Source organism: Puntigrus tetrazona, chromosome 15, assembly GCF_018831695.1.
Source record: "Puntigrus tetrazona isolate hp1 chromosome 15, ASM1883169v1, whole genome shotgun sequence".
In the NCBI taxonomy this organism is placed as follows: Eukaryota; Metazoa; Chordata; class Actinopteri; order Cypriniformes; family Cyprinidae; genus Puntigrus; species Puntigrus tetrazona.
Window position 1 is genome coordinate 10,589,509 of NC_056713.1, and position 16,457 is coordinate 10,605,965.

Below are 16,457 nucleotides of genomic sequence, written 5' to 3' on the forward strand. Positions count from 1 at the left end.
GTTTTGTCAGTTTTGTCATAAGGAATAAAATATATTTTAAACACGTTTAAATTGCAATAACGTTTACAGAAGCAATATTTATCATATTTTAAATTTGTTAACATTATTGTTACTGCATAATTCAAACATTAATTTAATTTTATTAACTGCTCATTTTTGATTAAAACAAAATCCAACCTTCATGAGCATAAGAAACGTTTTTTCGAAAACATTTTGTACCCATTCAGCAGAGTACACTTCAATTTTCAAATTAAATTAAGTATGTCCATAAATTTACATTCTAATAATTACTATTAATTTTAAGAATTAACAAACGTGCATCAATTTTGCTTAAATGCGCACACATATCATTTCATTATGTTTAGTAAATGAACTCTCATTTTATGAACTCTGATGCACTTCATCCCCAACATTTCCCAGAATGCTCTAATTTAGCCCAAAGTCTCAAAAATTGAGACAAACAACAAAAAGCAGGCTTATCATATAAATTATGCATTTTTTTGTGTGTAGAAGAAAATCTGCTATGTGACTGTACTGAATTTCTTTGAATTACAATTAAGTGCATTTCTCTTCCTGTCATTCCAAATCAAATTCCTCTCCAACATGCTCTGCGGCGTGACCAATTCAATTCAGATCCACACTCACGAACTGAATTCTGAATTTCACTCAGCCGGTGTTTGCACCTCATTAATTTCCACCGCCCGTTTTTTCCTTACTCCTTTGGCTCATCTGTTATTTATAAATGTCAAATTCTGATGAAAGTACAACAGGACACTTAACTGCCTTACGTACGTTTGGATTACTTACACAAGTACAATGAATTACTCTATAAATGCGTGGAGGGGGATGGTGAAAAAACTGACAAAAAGTGGGTGTACGTTTCTGACAGGAAGGGTGGATGAGCCGACGGTAAAACCTCAGGCATGTGTTTATGGAAGACGCCTTTTGGATTGCTGATATTTTTGCAAGCCCAATTAGTCCTATGCGCGCTCTGACTGTCCCTGTTTAAGTGGAAGTTGAACGGATGACTGTTTCCACGCAGCCCGTTTAACCCAGCAACAACCTACAAGCTTAAAGACATGTCTTCATGCAGCCCGTTTAACCCAGAAACAACCTAATCTGTAGCCTCCAGCATCAAAGCCGTTCATTTGTTCTTTCCTTTTCTCAGGAAAGGGGGCGGGATGAAGCACGGCTGCTGCATTCTGATTCACCGAGTTACTACACGCATGTCAATGTATCTCAAATACACATTATTTTTCACATATTCACATGCATGTAACATAACATAAACGTAAAATAACACAGCATAACAAATTAAATATAAATATTTCGTATATAAAATTAGTATATAGACTATAGTGCAAACTGTTTAAAGTCAGTTAGATAAAAAAATTTTTTTACAGTTTTTTATTTTATTATATTTTAAATGTAATAACTTTAAATGTAATTATTCCTGTGATGCAAAGCAGAATCGATGCTGATTTGTTATCATTGTTGGAAACAGTTGCGATGCTTTATTTTATAAAAAGCATCACAATACATTTTTACAAATACATTTCTGCCATGAATTTTTTTGTAATTTTTGATCAATTTAATGCATCACCGTTAATAAAAAGTAAAGATTTCTGAAGCCAAACATTTGAATAGTAGAGAGTTTAATTCATTTTATAAGAGTTGCATAAAATGTTTAATATTTATATTTAAAAGTGTATTATATATAGACTCATCTGGATTTTTATCTTGCTCAAACCCCTCACAATCATAGATAAATGCAGTGTATAAAATGAAAATAAATGAGAATAATTTATGCTCCCTGTGATCTCACATTAGTCGGCCGGACACCCTATGAAGTCCACTTTGCAGGCCCTACCGGGTAAATTGGATCGTACTCAGCGAAAGCCATTAAGCAGATGGTTGATAATTTAGCCTGGGACAGGCATGTGGAGAGGAACCGCAGAGCCTCCACTAATTCCTGTCGCAGAGCCACTGGCTAAGTGCTCAGAAACGCTCAAAGCGTGTGGAAATGTCAGACCTGGACATGTTGTCAGGAGAGCAGGCCGAGTTGTTTCCAGTGGAGATGCTTGTGTCCATGCTGTCCGAGCTCTCCAGGCTGAGCGTGTCGTAAGGCTGTTCCCCAGAAGAGGGCGCTGTGTGGTGCAGGATGGAGTGGTGCACGACTGGCCCCGAGGTTGAGGAAAAGTGACTGTTGAGCTGCGTTTGAGAGCCATGGAGCGCCTCCCACTGGCACTGAGCCTCTACTGCAGCTTTCTGCTTCAGCTCGGCCAGACGCCTCCGCTGCTCCTCGATCACTTGCTGGCCTGGTGCAGATAAAACGCATACATGAAAGTCAGATCCACTGAGAGAAAATGCAGTGAACCGTAAATGTACCCAAAACTGAGCAAGCTAAGCAGTCTATAGGTCACAGATAGCCGGCAAACCGTCTATTAGACTACATAGTGCTTTGAAACCCAAGTGACTGCTCATCCATTTAGGATGGCATAGTTTGCTCCATCATGCCTCACACATACACATATACATATATGTAACGTATGTGCGCTGATTAAATAGCCCAAGCCATACCTCGAAAAACAAGATTCCTTTGTACACTACCAGTCAAGACTCCTCTGCTCATTCTTTATATTATATTTTCGATTTCGTAATGTTAATCAAATAAAAAAAATGTAAATATAACTGATTAAGCTAATTAAACATTTATGGTCCCTTCTTTTTTGGATAACCACAATCAATCAAGCAATCTGTTAAATAATCAATCAATCAAATTATATATTCGCTATAATTTAGAAATTATCACAAAAGTGTACATATTAAAAAAGCAAAAAAAAAAATTTAACTGATCTCACATTTGAGCTTATCATAAAAGTCATAAGGAGTTGACATTAAAAAACAAAAAATATATATATTAAATATATAACAAATTAAACTGTTGTTATACTTGAGCTAAAATAAAATGAAATAATATATTATATAATATACAATTATTTGATAATTATGTAGTAACAAATTAATTAAAAAATTATTTGGGTTTTACTAGACAAATAAAAAAAAACACCTTTTTTAATTGTCTTCATTCATTTGAAAGTTAGGTACAATGTATGTATTTATTTATATTTACATAAAACATTTGGCAACCAAGTCAACCAATTTAAAGTAAATAATTAAAAATAAATGTGGAATAAAATAGAAAAACAATTCAAGTGCGTACAACTGACTGGTAGTGCAACAAACAAAAGTGCTTTAAATATACAAAACTGCAAGATTACCACTGACTTCATGCACAGCTATGGCATCAAAAAAAACCTTGGTAAGAGAAGATTTGGACACGGCAAGACCGTTCCAATGGGGGAGGGACGTGCACAAAACTTTGAGTTAGAACTAATGAGGATGCCGATTAAGATGAATGTCAGCCCAATGCTACATAGATCTCGCTCTACCTGTGGGACCGTCCGTACTGGAAGACGACTCAAAGACGGAGGACATGAATTCTGTTTGAGGGCAAGGGACAACAAAGAAGGGCTGATGATTAAAAGTTAAAAAACAACTAAGGAAACGGACGGAAGAAAAAACTGGTATCCCGTGGCCTCTATACATAAAACAGATGTGGAAAATTACAAAAATAAAAAAAGCATGCGGGTTTGGAACGACACGAGGGTGAGTAGATAATGACATTTTTTGGTTGAAGTTTGACGGCGCATCAGCTGTTTATGTTGATTTCACAACCTGCTCTGAATTGTCAGCTGTCAAGCTGCTGTGTTCCTCATTACCTTTCTGCTGAAGAGCCAGCTGTCTCTTGGTCTCGATGTCCTGCAGCGTGGCTGCCAGGTTACGTGGGAGACTCCCTGTGCTGTTGGCTACCATCAGAGGACTCTGGGTAAACAAAACAACAATTAATTCCGACAGCATATTTAACAATAAGAGGGGGGCTAAATTAGCACATTAAATGAAGCAGGCGATTCTGATAGCTGCACTATTTATCCTGGCAGGAGTGTAACAGAGAGACTTTACCCTGGACCGAGACTCAATGCAGTATTTACCCTGGCAGGAGTGTTGCGTCCCAGTGTAGCTGTAGTGTATGTGGGGGACAGACCGGCACTGATTTTCGGTCTCGAAATTGACGATTGGCTGGTATCACTGTCCAGTCGAGAACGGTACACCTGCAGGACGGAAAGAGTTGCTATGAGTCGAAGTGTTGCTTTTCGTCGGACTATTGTGAAATCGGGTTATATTCCTTATATCAGTAAACATAGCACCTGTAAGATTTAAAGGTGTAGTTTAAGACAAAATTCAGTCTTAAAGGCTTAGTTCACCCCCCAAATTATGTCACATAGACTATACAGTATATAGTATATAGTAAAAAAAATTATGTCACATAGACTATACAGTATCAACATACTTGTACTAGTTGTGTTGCTATATATTTAGGGACAGAAAAATCTCAGATTTCATGAAAACTATATTAATTTTTGTTACAAGAAAGAAAAAAATCATAATATAGTTTAAGTTTGACTTAAAGGACACAAATTGTTGTTTTGAATGAATGAAGTAAACTTGAGTGAAGTAAATCGTTAACATTTGTTTTTAATTATATCAACTTTTAGACAGAACATACCAGTTTATATTAAATTATTAATGTAATTAATGTATTAATGTAAAAAAAGTTTTAAATTGTGATAATAACATATGCTTTGTTCCTTGATTTAAGGCCACTTTCTGCATACTAGTGTTCAAAAACTTTGGGGCAAGTAGAATGTTTTTAATTTATTTGAGTTTTTTTTTTTTTTTTTTTTTCTGAAGGATGCAGTAAATTCATGAGATTTTGTAATCTTAAAAAAAAGATTTAAGAGCAATCTTTCTATTCATCAAAGACCGTATCATGGTTTCACATAAATATTAAGCAGGAAATCAGTTTTAGAATATTCAAATGATTTCTATAAGGTTCAAGTGACACTGAACACTGGAATAATGATTCTGAATAATTAAGCTTTGCATCAAAGGAATAAAGTTATTATAACAGTTATTTTAAGTTCTAAAAACTTTTCACAATATTATAGTTTTTACTATGTTTTCAATCAAATAAAGGCAGCCTTGGTGAGCACAACAGACTTCAAAAACCCCAAAAGTTTTTAACAGTTTTATAACACTTCACGATTCATTAACAACCATGCATGACCAGTAAAAAGTTGCTTTGTTTAAAGGAACATTTTACTCAAAAATTCAAATTCTGTCATCATTCACTCACTATTATATCTTTCAAAACCTGATTGACATTTTATTTTTACATCAAAAGGTGTTACTTAGCAGAATGTTCAAGCTGCCCTTTTCCATGCAGTAAAAGTTAATGGAAATCATGTATGTCAAGCAAGGTTTGAAGTGCATAGTCACAGTCTGTTCCTCGCACATAGCTATTATTTGTTTTGCCATGACAACTCTCAGAGAGTTTAGCATGGTAATGTACACGAGTATCATGACAAAACTCTGCATATTATATAGTATATACTTTTTAAAGCTTGACAGCGTCTTCATCCACTCTCAACATAACAGAAAAAAGTCAGCCAGAGCATCCCGCTCAACTTCTCCTTTAGTGTCCCATTGAGGAAACAACATGAGGATTAGTAATAGAGTAAATGCAGAACAGAACTCCAATTTTTCGGGGCACTATTCCTTTAACAAAAGGAATGGTTCTCCACACAACAGAAGACAAAGACCTTGAAGAGTCAGGAGCCATAAAAACTGCACTCACACAAAACACCCACAAGAACAACCTTACTTAGACACATCAATAAAAAAATGGCCTATGACGATGAAGTGTGAAAATGTGGAGGAGAAGAGGAAAGGTGAAAGAAAGCTGAGCTTCTGGCTGTTACCTGCACAGGCTTACGTGAGGAGAAAGCTTTAGCCGGGAGGGGAGGAGGAGGGCAGAGATGGTTTGCATCTCCAGCTGCCATTACCTCCTGGTACCAGCGCTCTAAATCTAAAGCGGGCATCTGAGGCCTGCCCCAGTCCGACTGACGCTTAACACACGCAGAACATCCATAAGCGCAGAGAGAGAGAGAGAGAGAGAGAGAGAGAGAGAGAGGGATGGTGAGGTGCCAGAGAGAGAAAGAAAAGAGTGTTAATGAGCAACTGAAAGATTCAATGATTGAATGACACAGGTCATCGGCGATAGCCAGGCCTAACCGGGAATACAACGAGAGGAGGAGAGACACACCTCGAAGGAGAGAGAGAGGGAGGAGCCGTGAGGGGAGGGGAGGCAGGAGAAGGCGGAGTCTGCGAGAGACGACTGAAGTAATTGGATGGGTGAGGTAGGGGAAGACTCCACCTTCGGCATCCCATAGAGCTGGTTTAATTGGCCGACGGTCACATACTCCTGACGTCCAGGAGTTACACGCGGACACGGGTGTAACGGAGAAAAAACAGGAAGTAGCAGAGCAGGAAAGAGAAGTTATAAGGTTAGCAACGACAGAACATAATTAGGTATGATAGAGCTGTTTGGTTATACTTTGTCCTAACCAGATGCAGCTCGATAAGTTTTGCTGCAGATAGGTAGGTCTGTCTACAGTGAAAATGAAAATAGCAATGTCATGGCAACTGAATGAATGAAAAAATGCAGCTGGCTAGGACAAAAACTAACATGTAAGATATTGCATCAAGCATAGAGGTACTGGGTCATTCTATTAAATGGGTGCTGCTTGTCCAACCTGTTTTACTCTTAACTCTTTACTGTGTAATCAAATATGCTAGTTTAAAAGAAATTCAATGTACAAAATAGCTTCTTTTTTTTTAAAGCACAGTTATATCTAAATAATTGTTCGTTTTAATAAAATGTAATAGTATCAAAGTAAGTTTTTAATAAATATTTAGAATTAGCTTAATATTACATTAAAATACAGTTTATTCACTATATGAGATTTCATGATGCAGTTTATTAAAGGAACAGTTCACTGAAAATGTACATAATAAATCATAATTATGGATTGTTTGCTTGTATTTTAACCAGAAGTGATTCTGTTGTTTTATCATCTGTTTAAATTCTTATAATGATGGCACCCATTTAATGCAGAGGATACATTAGTGAAGTGATGCAATGCAAAATTTTAATGTAATGCTAAATCTTTTCCAGTGAAGAAACAATCTCATCAATCTGATCTTAGATGGGCTATTAATACATTTGTAGCAATATTTTTATTTTATCAGCTTTATAACTTTGTATTGTAACTGTAATTGGCAGAATTACAGAATCTTACAGGAAAAGGCAACCATTTCCTAGCATGACCCTAATACTATGCTCGGTGATGGCGGTCATGGATATGATGTAAAACAAATACATACAGCACAAATGTAAGCAGCACTATAGGTAAGAAGAAAGGAAAAGAAGTTTTAAAGTGAGAAGCAGAAAGAAGAGAGCAGCTATGATACCTCACGAGGGGCAGTTACAGCTGGGTCAAGGGTAAGCGAGAGGCCGTGTGAGGAAGCGTTGGCGAGCTGGATGTCATGGCAATCACTCCCATACATCTTATAAACCTCCGACAGCTTCAAGTACTCCTGAGACGCGTTAACAGTCAACCCATTCACGCAGGACACAAGTTCAGCTGTCAGTTTACTCGTATCCAAACTCAGTGGGAGCAGTACTGGCATATTCATACACTTATACTGACATGCATGCCTACACTGTAAAGCTAAATCCATAAAATTGACAGTAAAAACTGCAGCTATGATTTTGACTGTAAAAAATATGGTAACAACATTTTAGGTTTTTACAGTTTTCCAACTACAGTCGATTTACTTTCGTTAAAGTAGATACTCTGCAAACTCTTAAACAGCAGAGTAAACACTCTAAAGGTCCTTGCACACTGAGCCAAAAAAAAGTATATGCAATTTTTTGTGCTTTTTTGTGTATTCTTCATCCTTTCCTATCAAAATGCTTGCTTAAAGATACACAAATGTGGAAACTCGGACCTGATCCAAATTTTTTTATAATGGACAAAAGTTTTGGAGTCAGTTATCACATATCCTCTGAAGCTGATTGATGTTTTTTTGACAAAAATATTCCTATTTTTTAAATTTTAACGTAAGTAAGTAACTGACTGTCAGTAAATTTACATTCTAATTAAGAAGTGTAAAATATTTTACATTTAAATTTTGGAAATATTTTTGTTACTATAACCCGATCTACTTCAGAGAACATGTGACAACCACCCGAAGGCATATAGGTTAGTTTTACATTGCAGTACTTATATATACCTTATTTGCAGATATTTACAGAGCTTCAAAATAATGGCCACTATCCACACACAACACCAAGCTTGGATAAATAAAAAAAGAAATAAAAAAAAAGAAAGTCATATACACCTAGGACGGCTTGGGGGTGAATTAGAAGCACCAGACAGTTAGAATTACCCCATTGTCTCTGTGCACAGCTAGCATAGGCTGCTCCGAGATTCAGGAAATAGCCCTCTGTACATGTGCTGAACACATCTGAATATTTGTGTTGAACTGTTCTGGAACAGTGTTATAAATACACTTTACCACTGACTTCTATCTGTATCCTCTTTTTGAAACACAAAGAAAGTAGTTTCACTTTCACAACGACACACAGCACATCCAGCAACCGACAGCAAACACTACAGTTCAAATAATAGCTAAGCTTTCTTTCTTTGGGTAAACATTTGAGCGGTGTTATGAAAACAAACCCTCACTTTGTGATGTCACAAATTGGGGGCATGTTCAAACTAGCCAATATCTCTTTGGCTTTGAGACTTTTGTCTTTGCAACTTTAGGGATCTTATCGCTGCACTAACGACTTGTCTTTTTATGATAAAAATGCATCTTATGACTCATATGTGTTTTCAGAATTTCAGACTCAGCGTGCAAAGAACTTTAGCCATATTTATATAGTTTCGATATACACTACCATTTTAAAGATTAGAACCAATAAACTTACTTTAAAGGAGTTAATACTTTTATTTAGAAAGTACATTTATAATGTTAAAAGCCTATATGAAATAAATGCTTTTCTTTTGATCTGTCTGTTTTTAGGAAAATTAAATTTTAAATATATTAAAAAAACCTATATATTTAATTTTAATAATGTTTCACAATATTACCGCTTTCCTGTATTTCTTGATTGCATATGTATAAATCCCTAACATAAGATAAATATTTTACAATAAGTAATAAAACTAAAACACATGGATAAAATTAATCTGTAAATAATTTGTTGAACCAGTTCATGAGCATTTGACCCAGCCAATTCATTCAGAAGGCAATTCAGTTATTTCCCAAAAACTTGCTATGCTACTTTTGTTTTCTGTCTGAACACAAAATCAATAAACTTCTTCCAAAACTTCAGAGGAAGAGTGATTTGTCTTTGGAAAGCTCCAAACATCAGATCCCAACAAGCCAAGCGCTTTTGATAAGGTAACACAAATTGAGATGTTTAGTACTGACGTTCTCAGAGCACGTTTTAGTCAATATTGGCAGTTTTAGACGCTCCAGGCTGCATGCATCAACAGTCAGTGCAGTTACCTCCTGTGGCACCATGGGATATGAGTGGAATGAGGAAGCATGAAAAGGGGAGAAGTAGGGATGGTCATCGTCTAAGAGGTCAGCTTCGCTGATGTGAAGCACATCCTGGGCGGAGGTTTATAAGTCAAACAATATCCTGAGTCTAAAGGATTTCATTTCCTGTTTCACTAACCCAATTTTTTATGGGATGGCACAAGGGACGCATATGCTACCATCTGGCTAAAAAGAACCTTATAGTTCTCCTAGCCCAATACAAACAAACTACAAAGATCAATTGCAAACGTTTTTGCTAAGAAACACACTATAGGTCCTCATCAAGCATTTGAAGGTCACATAAAAGCATACTGTACTTGGAAAAAACAAATTTTAAAGATATGTTAATCAACAAACACATTCTAATTTCAAGCAAGGGATCAAACATTCAGTAGTTATGTTCTTTGTAACCTAGCATGCTCAAAAATCATATGATTACAGTTCTGCTTACCTCCTTTATAGCGTTGGAGCCTTTAGGGAACATTTTTCCACCCGTCAAGCTCTGGTATCTCCTCTCCAGATTTACCAGCCTTTCCTTTTCCTGAAACACACAGGTTCCAAGTCAAACATCAAACAACAACCTTTTGAAAAAGTTGGTCTTTTTGACCATGCAACTAAAGACATTAATATTGAAGAGCATTTGAAGAAATCAGGTGCAAGACCTCACGCTAAAGTGTTCTTAAAATGAGCAAGAACATCAAAAATGAATATTGGAAGTCATTTTTATTTCCTGTACCTTCTGTAGCAGCTGAAATGTCATACTTCTGTCCTTGGCCAGTCTCTCACACTCCTGAGTGGCCTGTATCCCCAGCTGATTGGCTTGGCTTTCCAATGCTGCAACTTTTTCCTAGAAACAACGGCTTTGAAATGAGTTTCTCGCTCTTTATGGTTCCATGCTTTGTCACGTGTGTCTGTTTCATTTACTTTTCTTTTGGTGACGCTGCTGTGGTACTGAGCTCTGTCCTGCAGCAGCTGCTGGCTGATGGTCTCACGCTCCTCCTCCAGACTGCTCTCCTTCTCTAACTGCTGGAACTCCAGGTCCTCAAACTGCTTAGTCGCAGCCTCAAGGGTTTCAGCTTCCTACACACACATACGTAAAAGCAGGGGGTCAATAACCAGTCACAGAATCCCATAAACAACTGCACAATGCATGCTCCGCAGCAGCCAAGCTGAGTCAGCTTAAAAAGCCACAGGGAGAAACCAGCAGGAACATTATGCAACACAGGTTGCCAACCTCATTCAAATGCAAATGCATTAAAAAAATTGCCATAATGATTTTTAAATACTTCTGAAATATTTTCGTTAAAATAAATCTGCATTTAAGATTAAATTATCATTTAAAATAACATTTATTTATTTTCAATTATTGACAACATATAATGAAACATGGGTACAGGGAATATGAATTTATTTAATATTATCTTCTTTTGCTATTTGTTACTATGATTAACTATTTATATAATGCGATATACAAATATATATATATATATATATATATATATATATATATGTGTGTGTGTGTGTGTGTGTGTGTGTGTGTTGATAACTCCATAAAATGTTAATAACATATTTTCTAAAATATTTAGAGATACATTTAAAAATATTCCTACATATTCTTAAGATACTTGGTTTATATGTCATTTCAAAGATTTCCTGCAGCATTTCTACCAATCCCCATGAGTCCAGTTGCTGGTGCTACACACAGATCTGTGTGGATATAAAACGCTCTTCCAGAATCCCTTATGATCTATTATAATACATACAACTGAAACCCTCAAACATCTTTTAAACTGTCAGCTGGGATGGTAAAACTGGGAAAGACAGAAAAAAGAGGAATGACATTGACACTTTAGATCATAAATTCATCTTATGAAAAACATCAAGTTTCTACATCAATCATTTCTATATACAGACCGCAAGGACACTGGCTAGCCCTTGCTGTCAATTCATCAAAGCGTTTCTGACATTGTGAAGCTTGAAGGCTCAGTGCGCACATGACATCGCTTCTCTCTCGTGCAACCCTTGGGATATTTCTGCCTGCAAAATGGGCTAGTCATCAAAAATATTGTCCGACGAGATTCCTTCAACCATGCTAATAAAAATAAACATGATATTCCCTCTTAAACAGTGACTTCCTAGTATGCTTTGTATTTTGGTGTCTTTTTACACAAAATACATTGAAATAATATCTTTTGGCCAAAGTATCATAATCTGTGTGATATACAGAGAGAAGTACATGATTTTACCCCCAAACAAGTTATGCGCAAAGCCTTTGGAGAGCGTAAAGATTTCATTGAGCACATCAATCACAGCCTATTTAATGTTTAAACAAACCTCAATACTAACCTCAACCTTATTATGAAATTGGCTGCACTTCCAAATAAACTGCATGTTTGTTGATTTTTGTTTGATTGATTTGACCAATGAACTCTACTGTGGGTTGGTTTTGCGCTTGGCTGGTTTGAAGGAAATAATCAAGTGATAGGTATCAAAACAAAACTAGCACTACATTAGTTTCTGCATTAATAGATTAGTACATTGTTAAGTGTTATTAATATTTTGGCACCAGACAGCAACATGTAAGAAACCTCAAAAAATGCACCCAAAAATGTCAAAAACATGCAAAATCTTACCAATTTACACCGCTTTACTTCTTGTAAGGTATTTAGAGACTTTCAGACAAGTATTTAAACGTGGTGTTCCCAGCAGAAATCATTCTTAAGAATGATAAACATTGAATAATGTTTCTACTAGGAACATCATAATGGATTTGGTGCATAGACAACCCAAAAGAGCTTAGTTGGGAAGGTGTATCTGGAAGGTGGGGCGGAAGCAGTCGGTAAAGTGCTGATGTTCCTGATGGTCACTGACCCTCTTGAGTTGTTCCTGTAACTGCTCCCTCAAAGATTCAGGGCAGTTATGGAGCTGGCTCATCAACTCATTGTACCCATCCTGAAGCCTCTCCAGGGCTTCCCGCTCGGCGTCAACATTAGCCCTCTCCTAAAAAGAAAACACACCATCCGGGGAAGGGGAGAGAAAGAGAACACACAGCTCAAATCCACGCCATGCAGAAGCGTCCGAGGTTAGAGGTCACAACAGAGTGGGTGGAGCCAGAAAGGATGAACTCTAAGCCTTATAAAACACTGCGTGGCACTGGACTGTAGGCCGTCAACAGGGCCAAACAGACTTCTGTTCTCAGGCATTTCTTGGTCAAATATTTCAGATGTAATGATTTTTTTTTAAATGAGTTTATTCTATATCAGATGACAGGAATCGATTTGTTTGGGATCGTCGGCTAGTTTGAAGCTGGCCTTTTTCTTTCTTTTATCATAAAAAGAAAGATTTGCAATAGCATCTTACTTAATGCATCAGATTTTATTTTTAAAGTTAGTCCTTAGATATTTCTAAGACTAGTTGTTGATCTACTTTTTTTTGTTGATGCACATGGCATTCATGCATTGTGTTCTTTCCAGACCAACATTCATAGCACATCAAAACATCAATATTTCAAAGCACGGACAGAACCAGATTTTGTTTAAAGAACTTTAAAAAAATATTTTCAAGGCTTATAGGGGACGTTCTGTGTTTGCACAAACACTGCACAGATTGTTTGCAGTCAAGATCAATCTAGTCCAAATTGCAGCCGTTCTGTAACATGACCGAAGTGGTAGCCAAACCCCCCCGTAAGGGAAACGGATTCAGAGCAAACAAACTGATCAATAAAGATCTGAATGAACAAACCAGTTATGAAAAACTGTGTTGCAATCCAAGTTATTGCACAGTATCTTTGAATAAACAATTACAATAAATGTGGGCTTTAGGCTCTTTAAGGTGCAAAGTTACCATACAAATGTTATAAAAAAATTACTTGATATAAAAATCTATGAAGTTTTATCAGCTATAATGCTTAATGAAAACTGTGTGGATCAATTCCAGTTGAGTCAAATTTATTTTGCGAAGAGCTTTTTTTACAATACATTGTAAAATTATATATATATCTAATATCTTAACGTTGTCATGCCATATAGTTGCATCTAGAAAATTAAAGCCGAGCGATAATATACAGTAGTTTATATTTTGCGATAATACAAGCAATCAACCAGTTAAGATTGCTACTGATTGTTCCGAACCTGTATACATTTACTTATAATGAATGCAAAAGAAGATACTTTAAAGAATTTTGAAGGACCAAAAAGTTGTTGGTCCCCATTGATTTTTAAAGAAATGCTATGGAAGTCAATGGGGACCATCAACTGTTTGGTTATCAGGTTATTTGATTATTCTTCAGAATATCTTCTTTTATGTACAACATCAGAAAGAACCTCATAAATGAGTAAATGACCAAGTTTTTTTCATTTTTGGGCTGTTTTAAACTGTTTTAAACTATTTTAAAATAAGTACTTAAATGTCCTACCACATTAGTTGTACTGACCACTTATATGATACTTCTATGTTGCTTTTGCATCCTTTTCAAAGCTTAAATGCTTTAGTTCCCATTCACTATAATTCCATAGGAAAGAACGCCAAGCACAGTGTCCATAATTCTTATAATGTTTTTCTTTTTTGCATTCCAGAGACTGAAATTCAGTCTTATGTGAGTCATGATTTACATTTTTTGTTGAACTATTCCTTTAAGGATCTCTCCAAGAGCATAGTACTTGGCAGAATTGAAAAAGGAGACTAAAACACCCAGAGAAACCCAGAATCCACTGGATAAGAAATAAAAGCTGGAATTCTGAAATAGCGTGCAGGAAAAAGGCTTTCTAAAAAGACACCCACTGTAAGTCACCAAGTCTCGCACCACTGGAGCTATTGTCCCTCAAAGCCAGCGTGCTAATCCCAAAGCCTGAGTTTGTGCTAAGCTAAACAGTTTTGAACCCGACGGGGAGTGCACAAGAAATGGAGAGACTGTGAGTGTGCGGAAAAAAGCAGTGAAGAGATTAGAGGTTAATGAAGGCTTGTTAGTGTTGCCAAGCTTTGTAGAGGACCTGATGAGAACCACCACAAAAGGAGAGGAAAAAGACAACACCTCTTGTGAATGAATGCTTGATTACTAGACAGAACCTTGGCTTTCTGCCCAAACAAAACTAGTGAACTGCATTTAAATGTGACTATCGTCTTCAGATCCTCTATTGTGGGATGTAGAATGACCAGATGTAATGGGAAGCGCTTTGGCTAGTTTGAAGGAGAACTTTCGATCTTTGTTTTTTTTTTGTTTGTTTTTTTTTACCTGGGGATGGCAATCGAGACCAGAATGGGCCTTGAGTGGCCATCCGACAGAATGGCATGCCTTTAAGGAATGTCAGAGACCAGAAAAGGCTGTTCAGTCCAGAGAGGCTCAACAGTATAAAACACAAAACTTTCGGTTGGAGATTTGAAAAATCTACACAATTAAGGTGCAGTCACATTTTATCAAGAACAGCTTGTTTTCATCACCCTTCAAAGTGCTTGAATTGAAATCCCGAACTGAAAATACACCTAATGGAAAGATTCTAATTTCGAGAAAACTTAATATAAATGATAAAAAAAATGTAATTAATGTTATACTATGCCACTATATCAATATCATTTTTGGACGATAGTAGACTAAATAGACATGTTTTTCACTGAAAAGCGCTTATAACGGTATTGCAATACATGACTATAGCTTGATTGGGGAATGTTATATGTACACTACATGTTTTTGGAAGTGTACAACTTTCTTAATAAAAAATTCAAAGTTTCTGTTTGGGAAAAAAGTAAAAAGAAACTTACTTTAATGTCATTCAGGAAGAGAGGATGCATTTACATGTTGTAAAGCTCACAGCTCGGATTTAGTGCAAACTACACAGCAGCCATCACCCATGATAAATCAAATAATTCGGTCATTTTAAAAGTGTTTCAACTACCAAATATATTAACTTGCATTTATTTGAGAACCGAAATATCAGATATTTCATAATATAATTAAAAGGTTTCTGAATATTTAGAATTTTGTGGCTGCGATGTGTCACACGACAAGCATGATGCATCGCCATGGAAACAATAAGGCCACTCATTCTAAAGTAATGGTTTGAAATAATGTGTGAAATGGTTAATCAACACCATCAATTTGTTGATGAATTTCAACAACGGAAATTCATCAAGCAATGCTAAATGTGACCACACCTTTCTGGAAACATTTTTACTTCACATGAAAAATGAATGCACTAATGTTCTGAATATGGACAATTACATTCCGTGAGCTTTTGTGCGGTGTGCGTATCCTACCTTGTCCTTCTCTCTCTGGATGGTGCTCTCCAGTTCGCTGAGTTTGCGCTGCAGCTGGTTGATAATCTCTGTCTCGGCCTCGATTTGCTCCAGCTCGGCCTGTCTCTCTCCCTGCAGCAGAGCTCTTTCCATCTCCGCCTGTCCAGATCAACACGTCAGATAGAGCAATTCTCACACAGGCCACATAAACACACCCAAGAGCTCCATCTGACATTCTCTGTTCCACTACGCATCACTTCCCTCTGCTTCCGACTCTTATCCACTACAATTAGGAAAGCACTTCCTGCAAATCCTTCAGTGCATTTAACTATATAAAAATGTTTCTGAAAGCGGCTCACCTCCTGTTTGGACTCCTGAAGTTGTTGCTCCAGTTCTGTGATTCGAGCTTTGAGCTCATCTACCTTTGCCAGCACTCGAACCCGCTCCTCCTCCAGGTATCCCAGTTCCAGACGGCCAATGCTGCCCGATCCCAGAGAGTCCTCTGCCTGAATACAATTCACATACAGTTTTTATGATGTTTATATAAACTATCGCTCAGACGTTTGAGGTCTGTAAGAACTTGCTTATATAATGCTTTTGAAGTCTCTCATGCTCGCCGAGATGAAAAATACAGTAATATTACGAAACATTAT

General features: G+C 36.7%; 1 protein-coding gene across 2 annotated transcripts in view; it reads right to left on the bottom strand.

The window, feature by feature from the left end:
• The window catches only part of phldb1b (pleckstrin homology-like domain, family B, member 1b), a 55,747-nt gene that overhangs the window by 7,306 nt on the left and 31,984 nt on the right, over positions 1-16,457 (bottom strand). For both annotated transcript variants that reach the window (XM_043259252.1, XM_043259253.1), the window contains 15 exons: positions 16,164-16,310; positions 15,826-15,963; positions 14,807-14,866; positions 12,448-12,576; positions 10,501-10,656; positions 10,313-10,423; positions 10,028-10,117; positions 9,544-9,648; positions 7,435-7,560; positions 6,227-6,385; positions 5,883-6,029; positions 4,053-4,172; positions 3,783-3,885; positions 3,453-3,503; positions 2,033-2,318 (listed from right to left, as the gene is read on the bottom strand). In XM_043259252.1, coding sequence (XP_043115187.1) covers positions 2,033-2,318; positions 3,453-3,503; positions 3,783-3,885; positions 4,053-4,172; positions 5,883-6,029; positions 6,227-6,385; positions 7,435-7,560; positions 9,544-9,648; positions 10,028-10,117; positions 10,313-10,423; positions 10,501-10,656; positions 12,448-12,576; positions 14,807-14,866; positions 15,826-15,963; positions 16,164-16,310 — 1,928 coding nt within the window. The remainder of the gene's footprint in view (positions 1-2,032; positions 2,319-3,452; positions 3,504-3,782; positions 3,886-4,052; positions 4,173-5,882; positions 6,030-6,226; positions 6,386-7,434; positions 7,561-9,543; positions 9,649-10,027; positions 10,118-10,312; positions 10,424-10,500; positions 10,657-12,447; positions 12,577-14,806; positions 14,867-15,825; positions 15,964-16,163; positions 16,311-16,457) is intronic.